At 49.8% G+C, this 11,154-nt stretch overlaps 1 protein-coding gene and 1 long non-coding RNA gene across 2 annotated transcripts in view; one reads left to right on the forward strand and one right to left on the reverse strand.

Moving 5' to 3' along the window:
* Nucleotides 1-2,648: 2,648 nt before the first annotated feature.
* Nucleotides 2,649-4,687, reverse strand: LOC112470278. Its single transcript, XR_003042919.1, has 2 exons — nt 4,156-4,687; nt 2,649-3,778 (listed from the first exon to the last, which is right to left on the reverse strand). It is a non-coding gene; the product is annotated as an uncharacterized LOC112470278 (long non-coding RNA).
* Nucleotides 4,688-10,578: 5,891 nt separating this feature from the next.
* CTDSPL (CTD small phosphatase like) overlaps nt 10,579-11,154 on the forward strand; it is a 114,404-nt gene continuing 113,828 nt past the window's right edge. Inside the window, exon 1 of the mRNA XM_025038980.1 lies at nt 10,579-10,860. Within this exon, the coding sequence (XP_024894748.1) occupies nt 10,579-10,860 (282 nt within the window). The remainder of the gene's footprint in view (nt 10,861-11,154) is intronic.

An 11,154-nucleotide genomic window follows, 5' to 3' on the forward strand; every position in this document is an offset into this window, starting at 1 on the left:
GCCTCCCCACAAAATGCTTTTTAATTAGGGATAACACCAAAAAACAAAATTTATAGTGGACAAACCTTAGCGACGCCGCCTTAACCAACTGATCAAAGTTAATGTTATCAGCAATGTTCACGAGCCTAGTCATGTGATGCACTGATAAGGATACATCACTTCTGGAGCCAAAAACGCATAGCCTGAGTCTAAGCATGGGGAAACAACAGACAAACTCCTATTAAGGGATATTTTACCAAAAAGAACTGGCCGGTACTCTTCAAAACTGGCAAGATCATGATAGACAAAGAAAGATCAAAAAACTGTTCTAGATTAAAGGAAACAAAAGAAATATAACAACATAATCCAATATTGGATCCTGGGTCAGAAAAAAATAAATTTTCTCTTTTGCTATAAAGGGCAGAATAGGTTGATTGGTGAGTTGTGAATAAGGTCTATAAATTAGGCAATAATACTGTATCACTGTTAATTTCCTGATTTGATAATTATATATAGTTATTTGAGAGACTATTCTTGTTTATTAGGAAATAATCACTGAAGTGTTAGGGGTAAGTCTGCAACGTATTCTCAAATAGATCAAATAATAATAATATGGAGGGATAAAAAGTTAGCATTTGGGTATTCTAGTGGAAGGGTACCTGGGAATTCTTTATTCTTGCAATGTTTCTGTAAGTCTGTAATTAAAAAAAAAACATTGTGAGAGTCTACACTGTACAAACAAAAATTTAAAAAACAAGGACGTCCATGTTTGCCACCAGCATGGGCCCGTGGCTGCCAGTTTGTAGTCTCCAGTTTAGATCTATTTTCTTGAGTTGATTTTGAGTCAAGTCTTCCCGATGACAACGATTATCAATGCTGGAGAATGCTTTGCTGCATCTGGAAATTTTAAACCAGCTCAGCACCGACAAGGAAGCAGCAGAGACATGAATATGAACATGATATGAATAATCTATTTGCTAATAAACTAGTTTAAATCTGAATGCAGCCTGCGTCCTAAGAGGCAAAGAGAAGCGGCCACGGTCCAGAAAGCCTTCTCTGTAGAAGTTCTGTGTTTTGTTGGCTGCCTTTAGAGAGATGTGAGCAATCTTGCTTCCTGGCTTCTGGTCTCAGCAGAGACCATACACAGCAGGGTAGAGGTAGGAAGGGGAGTATCTAATAGTCTTTCGGAACCCCACTGTTGAAGAAAAATGTATTTTTATAAATAAAGGGAAAAGAGACACTTTTAAGTTCAATTAAGTTATGAATGGAGAAAAATGTGTTTTGGTATTGGGAAGGGGAATGTCCTTGGCACCTCAAGCTTTTCCCAGCAGGAAGGAGAAACTAGGTGAGTAGCAGGACCTCCTTCAGGTGTCCCGTGCAGCATACAGAATGGTCTCACATGAGGGTGCAGCCCAATCTATCAGAGCCAGGATGTTAAGTCGGTCTGCAGACTGATCCAGGGGACATGTATGCCACCTCTTCCTTCTCATCCTACAATTGCTCTTTCCTGATTTGTAATTCCAAAGACTAAGGGGAGCATAGCCCAGGAGTACTTAACTCAGAGGAGGAAGCTCCTAATTATTGGGCCTTGGGAAACTGGGAAGTTACTTAGGTGAAGAGTAGGGAACAGCATTCTTGGCAGAAGGAACAGCATATGCAAAGGAGGAGTATAACATATATGACATAACTTTGGGGCTGTCTTACTCTCTTCCCATGTCTCTCCATATCTTCATAGCTCCCTCGGAACTGTCCAACAGATATGCAATCTGGAGTTATGAGTTTAACTTCCTGAGAACAGAGTGGCCTAGGGAGCACAGATCTAGTAGATTGTGGATCTCAAGCCTCGATTTCCTAAATAGAAAAAGTGCCTCTCTCAGCCCCGATCATGTGCTACACACCCCAGGTAAACACGTCTCCACTCAGACTGAGGTTTTATTATGTTTCTCCCAGGATACTTCTCTAAATTTTTGTCAATGCCATCTTCTTCAAATAAATCAAGTACAGTCATTTCCTGAGCCAACCTGCTTTAGGAACAATGTGCAATAGTGGCGGGAACTCAGAGTCAAGATCTGTAAACAGCCCCAGCCAATGACTTGCCCTGTCATCTCCTACTTGAACAGGGATCTGGGTGCCCCAAGTGTGTTCTAAAACAGGGCCAGTGGGTGCACAGACTTCAGGTAGTCACATGCCCTGTTCTGCAAATGTCTCATCCCATTGAGAAGGGGAAGCTGGACGAGGGCCCAAGGCAAGGGTTCTTCTTACTCAAGTCCAAGGGCAATACTGGGTGAGATTAGACATCTGACCTATGAGCGTCCTAACCATTGACTGGCCAGTGACCTAGGGGGTGGCCTGGAGCTCTGCCCAGAGAGGATAATTTGGCGTGCTGTACTTTCCTAAACTGGCCACCACAATATTTCCATTCAAATGTTCTCCCGTCACCTTGCTACTTCCCATCAAGAGGTGAGGTCTTTTCCCCAACCCTGCCTGAACCCAGATGGGACTTTGACATTGCCTCAGTGAACAATGTAGTAGACGTGGCACCGAGGAACTTCTGAGACTAGGTCATAAAATGCCATATAGTTTTCCCCCACCCCGTGCTCTCTCCCACTCAGAGGACACACCCTCAGAACCCAGCCACCACAATGACAACCAAGACACCGGCGAGACCGTTGTTTTAAAATATGGGGTTTTTTTTTTATTATTCAAGTATGGTGAAACCAATAGATCAGAAGACAACTGCCACTGGGAAAAAATTGTTATCCTCGTAGTTCCCAGGAGAAGGAGGCACACGCCATGCCATGGGGGAACCACATGCAGAAGCACCAACATAGGTCAGGAGGCAGGAGAAAGGAAAACAGACAAGGGAACATGCGAGACAGGGTAAGCAGGTTTAGGACTAGCTAGTATGAATAATTTCAGTGGCCGCTGGGGTGTAGGGATTGTCCTCATTTGTCTGGCACCTGGCCCTGAGGTGATTAGGGAAAGGGAACAGTGGCCTGGAGTGCGAGAGCTCCCTTGAGGAGTAGCAGAGGACTAGTTGGCCTGCAGAGGAAAGCCAAGCTCACAGGTAGCTGTTGTGTCTCCAGGACAGCTCGCCCTGCCTGGGAGGGGCGGACGCTCCAGGGGCAGCAAGGTCCCAAGATGTCAAAACAACGTAGTAAATGAAAGGCATGGTTACGACAGCCATTTGTGGGGTTTCCAGCCAGCAGCCCAAAGGTCTCGGCCTACGGCCAGCATCAATGGCAACATGAGAAAATGAGCCTTCAGATGGCAACATGAGAAAGTGAGCCTTCAAGGGGCCCAGGGGACACCATGTAAAACAGAGATGAGCCATTCCTACCATGTCCTACAGATCATACGCATATGAATATTTTTGTCGTTTTTTTTTAAGTCACTAAGTTTTGGAGTGATATTTTATACAACCATAATAACTTGAACAATATACAATGAACTGAGCTAAACAGTTTCTCTCTTTCCCCAGAATGTAAATTGGGCCTTATGAAAATTAATAAGTTGCTAGCGTTAGACCACAGTGATGGAAGATACAGCTGAGTCACATTCATGACTTAGAATAACAGGAGTGCTGGTCTGGAGTGGCGCTGGTCCTGCATGATCCAGTTTCCGGGGCGTCGGCAGTGAAACCCCATCTTCTCTGAAGACTGTCAGGTGATGGGTTTCTCCACGGTCTGACTTGGGTTGCCGTGAGGCCTTGGCTGGGGCAGAGACCTCTGCTCTGGGCCCCTCACGCTGTGCCTTCCCTTGGAGACTCTCCGTGCCTTGTAACCAAGGGAGTCTCACCCTTGAGGACACATGGTACCCAGTCAAAGCCTGGGGTATGGTAAGCAGAAAGGGTGACACCCACCCACCTTCATTTCTCCCACCAAGAGCCATTACAGACTCATCGAAATAGAAAATGTGAAGGAGCTCTGTGAACGCTCGAGGTCTGGCCAAGTCCGTGTGGTGAGTGTCACTTTTCAAAAACATTTTGCTTTAAATCTTTTAAAAACAAAGTTCAATGGTTCCAAAGTTCCTAAAATTTACTTCCTCAATCCCATCTCCAGGCTCAGGCCAGGCCAGGTGTCCCAGTTTACACTCATTCCAGAGCCTTCGGGGCAACGAACCAGCATCTGCTCGTTCCCGCCCGGAAAGCAAGGACCCGAAACAGAAAGCGCTTACCTGGCCTCTTTCAGCGGAGACCGGCCTCTTCCGCCCCGTGGGTCCCGCCCACCTCAGCCTAGCGCTGAGGTGTGGTGCACCGAAAGTGCCTCCCACGGCCACATAGGCACAGGAGCGGGGCTCGGTGGGCGGTGGTGGTTCATTGCGGTCAAGAGCTGCATCTAAGAATCAGTTTTAGCGGTGCATGTGGGACAGCGGCGTAGAAGGACGAGGCGCGGCAGGTGCACTCGAGCGTGGCACCTGGGTCTGTGCTAGGGGTAAAATGAGATGTGAGGGGTGGAGGGAGGAAAGTAGAGTCAGAGGACAGGCCGTTTTATTGAGATCTTATGTTTTTTTTATTCCCTGGATCATCCCCTCCCCCAGTTCCAAAGGAGATAGCCCAACCCTCTCTATATATACCCAGGCGTCTGGAGAAGTTTGTGTGAAAAAAAAAAAAGAGAGTAGATGCTCCCTCACTCTCACCTGTGATCCGTACACGAGGGATGACAGGGGGCAGGGTTCGAGGGTAGCGCAGGGCAGGGCTGTGATATGCAGGGCCGAGGGGGCAGGGTTCGAGGGGAGTAAGGGGTAGGGTAGCGCAGGGCAGGGCTGTGATATGCAGGGCCAGAGGGCCGGGGAGGGAGGGAGAAACAGCCAGTGCCAAGGAGGGGGAAACCAGTCTGGGCAGATAAAACCCTGTCACATGTGTGTCCTGTGTCCTGGCATGTATTTGAGCCTGTGTACAAGTGAGCTTGTACCTGTGTGTGCCAGGATGTGCGTCTGTGACCAGACCTGCCCGTGAAATACCTCATGTCAGAGACCGTGGGCATGCCTGGATCTGTCCCTCTCAGCTCTGCAAGCACAAGTCAGGGAATAAAAGGGACATCTGGGGCTGGGCCAGAGCCCAAGGCCTAGGGGAACCTGGGTGAGAGGCCACATGCCAGCAGCTAGGCAAGAGCAGCTCTACCAACCTGGCCAGGTGACACCTGGTACCCTAGGACATAGGAAAGGCACTGAAGGGGCAACCCATGTAGGGACTAGAAGTGTGGGGTCTTACCTCAAGGGGCCCATTGGCACCAGAGTCACCAAATCAACTTAGGACTCTATGACCCCTAGGCTGAGGACGCACAGGGCTTCCCTGCTCTGTTCCAGTGGCTACTCCTCTGTAACAGAGTTTTCGGGTAGAGCCATGTCCTCCCTTGACCCAGGGCTCTCTGGAAGGACCTGAGCGCAGGTATGTGTCCCCTTATTCTAAATTGTGGGCAGAGCAGGTCTGGGATTTGGGAGGTAGAGAGGAAGTGATTGGGGTGTCCTCTTCCAGAAAGGCTTCTTGGATTTCTGGGTACCCTGAGGATGCGACATCTCAGCCCCAAGGCCATAGAGTATGTCTCAGACCAGGTTACGTCTTGCTCTCAAATTCCCCAAACACTTCCTAACCACCAACTTTATGCCGAGTGTCCGTTTCTCCCTGTGCTCAGGACCCCTGGCTGACCCCTTTTCTCCATCACCAGCAGCCAGCATCCACTCTGCTGTTCCACTGCCTACTCCAAGACTGGGGCACATCGCTCATTCCTCCGCCTTCCACCCCTCCAGACAAGCACACAGGCCCTCACACTCCTGAAGGCTTTTCTTGGGAAAGCTGAAAAGGAGTGCAAATCACAACAGCTAGGTGAAGTGAGAGAAGAGACTGAGCCCACTCCAGCTGTGGTATAACCCAGGGAGCCCGCAGGGAGAGAGGCCAGATTCCAGATCCAGTTGGGCACATGAAAAGGACCACACAACATGGCCACCACCAGGGGGCAGGCTACACCTGCCAGACCACTGGCCCATTGGGGGACCTATTCTTGGGAACGGAGTGTCTGTAAGTGGCAAGGATATTTTGCACAAGTCCCATGTGAGGACACGTGGAAAGTATCCCTAAGGATGAGAGCAGAGGGGAAAGATGGCTAGGAAGCCCCTGGTATCAGTGTACTCAAGCATTTGGTTGGAGGAACCCATGTGTGATGGGGAGAGGGGGTCTTAGAAAGGATCGGGATGTGGTGGGAGCATGGGTGTTGACGGCAAAAGGATGAGTTGCTGGTGATCCCCCTCAGGGATGATATCTTGGCGAAACTGAGTAGGGAAGACCAGACAGGGTGTCATAGGATATAAGGAAGCCCTCCAGCTTTCCTAACACTTTGGTCTTCCAGGTCACAGGGAGAGGCAGCTGGAGTTGAGAGCCTCCCCCTTGGTGGACGCTTCACTTCAGCAATGCTGATCCTGGACCACTCCAGCCCAGGCATGTAACCCTGGTCTGGTTACATGAGCCAGTATAGTCCTCAATGATGCTTAAGCTAGTTTGAGTTGTTTTTCACTTCAACGTACAGATCTGAACTAGTTTTTTAAGAGGTTCCTGGTCTCTTGCTTAAGAAGTATCAAGAGATGCAGATTACCTACAGGCTAAACTCCAAACTCAACCAGGCCTTCAAGAACCCAACCTCTGCCTCCATCATGATGGTCTACTGCTCCTCAGATGCAGCCTTCTCTGTGGACACTATGGATGAAAAAGTCCTCCTACCAGGAAACTGAGGTTTCCAGAAATGACTTCGCTAACATCATCTCCTCTATGGGGACTTCCTGGACTACTAGAGAATAAGTCGGCTTTACTCTGTGCCACCCTCTGATTATTCCACTGCTGTAAGCCCCTTGAGGGGGGTTTGTCCACTGGACTTGGGCGCACTGAAGGCACCCGATACCTATCTGGAGAATAAATAAAGGACTTCTGTGTGTGGCTCGTCCTCCCTAGGCTAGAGGAGACCTTTTTGGAGCTGATATCAGACACTGTGCCTGGTTCATAGTATCAGAGAAGGACTACTGCTTGGAGGAACCTCATCTAGGTTTCAAGGTGACCCCGAGAGAGACCTGTGAGCGGTTTCAGGATTGTATCCACTTGACTGACCACCAGGAATCAGCCCATATCCAACTTCCACAACTTTTTCACCAGGAGACTTGCCAGCCTGTGGCCCAGCTCCTAAAAGCCAGAAGCACATGCAGCTAGAATCAGAGAAAGACAGAGGCACATAAAAGCACTTGCTGAGACAGAAACTATGTAACAGACACACAAAACTCAAGACTGAGATGCCCATAAAGAAGAGAAAAAGCAGACCAAGAGCAGAGCCTGGAGGGCAGGGATTCAGAGGTGGAGAGCAGGGCAGGGGCAGGCTGGGAGGGGCAAGCCAGAGAACATCGCCATTCTTCTTTCTGGATTAATGCAACATTTTCTGTGGGGTTCCCTGCTTTTGTACTGCCCCTTATCTAATTTGTTAGTCAGTAGAAACTTTCTAAACACATACCTGGATATGTCATCCCCACAGCCCCCAGAATAAAGCCAAGATCCTTTTCTTGAGTTACAAGCCTTTTGATGTGAGCCTACACATCACCAGTCTTAAACTCCAGCCACTGCTGGCATTTCCCCCCGAGCATGCTCTCCCTTGCCTCTAAGCCTGGAAACATGCTGCTGTTCCCTCTACCTGGGGCACTCATTCCATACAGCCCCCTCCTTGGTTTCTCCTTCTGCAAATCACCGCCTCACTTCGATCTCAATAGCCAGTGTCCCTTTGTCAAGGGCAGCCTTTCCCTCACTCTCAGAGTAGTCTTGCCACTCTTCCCCACTTTCCAGAACAACTGATCCTTCCCACACTAGAGCTATACCCCAGGGCTCAACTAGAGACTCCAAGTCAGGCTGCTCTCACCAATACCCTCCAGCTTCCTACCTGCACCTGTCCTTAGACTCTCAGGGCTAGACTTGCCAGCCCTAGTCCCATGTCCTCCTGCCCTTGGTATCTCATTCCGTGCCCCCTCATTCTGTGTAGCTCTTCCTATTTAGGATCATGGTCTATCCACTAATTTTCTATTTAAAGAATTCTATTTAAGTAAAAGTTAATTTGAAGATAACATTAAATAATGCAGGTAGTATAAGGACACTGAATGTTTGGGAAACGTGACTCAGCCAGTGCTCTGTCCAGATCTTGATGTGCTTTGGCCTCCAATGGTTGGCACCTGTCCTCAGGTCACTGGGGCTCTTTACTTTCATTCCCAGGGAGGCCAAAGTGCCTGGCTGGCTTAAGACCTCTAGGACAGCCCTTAGCTATAAAAGACATGTGAGAGTATTATAGCCCTTCCCCTAATGCTTGTTTCAGACAACTCTGAGATCCTGTGTCTAGAACAGAACCTAGCACATAGTGAGCACTCAATAAGTGAATGAACAAATGCAGCCAAATTTATCAATCTTATCCTTTGTAATATCGAGAGTTTTTGTCACTCTTAGGCCTTTCCCATCCGAGATCAAAAAGGCATTTACCCATATTTATTCTGGTATATTTAATTGTTTGTGAATTTTGTATATTTAATCATTTGATCCATCTTGATATGCTGTAAGGACTGAGATAAATATATATTTTCTCCTCATGGCTAATCAGTTGTCCCAAGAGCAATTCTTGAATCTTTCCTTCATCTGTAAAACTAAGATATCTAAGACTCATTCAGTGAGGTGTTAAGCAGTCATTTATAAAGGTAGTTACAATGATTGCCACCACTTGGAAAAATGCTCACCTTTTCATTTTAACCATGTTTTATAGCTACGTAAAAATTATGTCAACGTATAAGCAAGATCGGGGAGAAACAGAGGAAAATAGATTCATTAAAAAGAGTTATAGAACTGTGGGTAATTTTTTCTTTGCTTTCTATTAATATTTATGAAATAATAAATTGAAACTTTAAATTAAAAGAATATGGAGAGGAAGGACTTAAAAGATAGCAAGCTGTTTTCTTGCTTGAGCTTGAAACAAATACTTGGGTGAAGGTAGGGGTATTTTTAGAGGTGATCTCAGGGAGCTAAAGATGATAGAGAATGCGGGTAAGGAAAAATTGTTACTGGAGGGCCCTAGGGAGTCATTATTATGGGAAAGACCAAGGAGACAGACTGTATGAAAACCTCTTCCTTTGGCCCTGTACCCTGATATCCCTCTCAGCCTCAGTTAAATGAGCAGAATCTCTGAAAGTGCCCCATCCAAAAGGAATCAGGTCTCAGGCATGTGTATCAGTGAGTCCAAAAGCTCCAATACCTTGCCCTGGCTAATAGGATGCTTCATCGGCCAGAAAGCAGGGATGCTGATCTCTGTGGTTATATACTAAGAATTGTATGAGGAACCATATATCCCCACACACCTATCTCTGGCAAATCCCTCTCTGACCCCTTAGAATTCAGTAGTTTTTTTTAAGTTGAATTCAGAGAACATTTTAATTCTTCAGTTGGTGGGCCAGCCATACTCATAATAAATGTGAAGAGCTTTAGAAGTAGAGATAAGTGAAGTCCTGGGTACCACTGGGGACCTAATGGTCTGTACTTTGGAGAGTTAGGCAGAGCGTGTCCTGGAGTCTGTGATACTTACACTAGGGCTTGCCTTTCTAACCAAAGGGGCACTTCACTTCAACCATCATGGCTTGACAGCCCCAGGCAATTCACTGGGGTTCCAAAGGCACCTTAGAAGAGCAGCTACCCACGTGTAAGCATACGCCAAGAAAACTGGCACCAAGAGATCCACCCCCCACACAGAACCAGGATGCCACTTGAGGTCTGGATTTGGGGGCAAAAGCGCTTAACTATCTTTTATAGTAGCTCTCCTGAAGTGCTCGCCCCCTCTGCCTCAGCCACAGGAGCCTGTGCCAGGGCTGTATCCCACACTGGACCTTCACTGGGCTTCACCTGATGCAGATACCAGCCAGGTCTGGGGGCTGCCCCTCGCCAGGAGCACTTCGGGAGTGTACTCTAAAATTTTGGAGATGCTCGCTGGTTCCCCCGTGAGAACTCGACCTGGCTGCAACCAGCTCCAGTGTATGTGAGCACGAGGAGTGAGAAAGTTCCCATCAGCCTTGCCTACGAAGGTGGACGAGCCTGCAAGGCCGAAGTGCGCGCGCAACACACCGCTGGGAGGCGGGGCGCTGGGAGGCGGGGCGCTGTGTCGCAGTCCGCCCATTCAGCCTTGCCCGCTACGTCACGCTCCGCAGGCCCTCCCAGATCCTCCTGATTGGTGGGCAGCGAGCGCGAGCGCCCCGGCCCCGCCCCTGCATGTGCCCCCGTGTGGCACGGCCCCGCCCCCTGACTTACAAGGCTGCTGGTGTGGCTTCCAAGTTGGAACGCGAAGGCGCGGGCGCGGAAGGGCCCCGAGTCTCCCAGGCTGAGGGAGCACTTTCCCGTCATGCTCGCGCTCTGGCCGTCGCCCCAGGCCTGACAGTGGCTGGCGGCTGTTCAGGAGCACAGTGCGTGCCCAGTTCGGCCCGCCACAGGCCCTTTCCTAAAGGCTCTTCCCGCCCGCGTATTGCAGAGCACCCAGAAATACCTATTGCCCAGGACCCCTCGACTGCGACACCTCCACGTGCCAGGAGGTTGGTCCTCGAGGAGCCGGCATGGGGGCTCTCGGGCCCAGGCTGATGTGGCACCCCACGCCTGGAGCCTCCAGCCCCATCCGTAGACGCCCCGTGCTGACCGCCGCTCACTCCTGGGCACCTCATCCCCGGACCCTTCCGCCGGCCCGCGCACCCTCGGGTCCTTCTGAACCTTCCCCGCACCCACGGGTGCTCCTCATGCCAGCGCGCGGGAACCGTGGAACTCCTCGGTGTAAGGAACTACTTCTTAGCAGCTTCTACCTCCGCACCTCTGGGCCCTCCGCGCCCACTCCCCTGCTCTGGGTTCCCGCGGCGGGGACCCCCTCACCCATCATCTCCCCCAGGACCCTCATGGGACCCTCCCTCGACCCCGCATTCTACCCCATACTCCGTCTCCTACCTCCTCCAGGTAAACATCCTTCCTCAAGGCCCATCCTCACTCCTGCAGCTATGCGATCCCTTCTCGGGCCCCGGGTCCCCACACCTCGCACCCCTCCGAGCCCTAGCACCGGGCCCTGCTTCCTCCCTCCCCCCCACCCCGCCCCTCACCCAACTCGTCTGCCAGACTCCTCTCCACATCCCTCACACCCCAGGTCC

Source organism: Pteropus alecto, unplaced genomic scaffold, assembly GCF_000325575.1.
Source record: "Pteropus alecto unplaced genomic scaffold, ASM32557v1 scaffold10, whole genome shotgun sequence".
In the NCBI taxonomy this organism is placed as follows: Eukaryota; Metazoa; Chordata; class Mammalia; order Chiroptera; family Pteropodidae; genus Pteropus; species Pteropus alecto.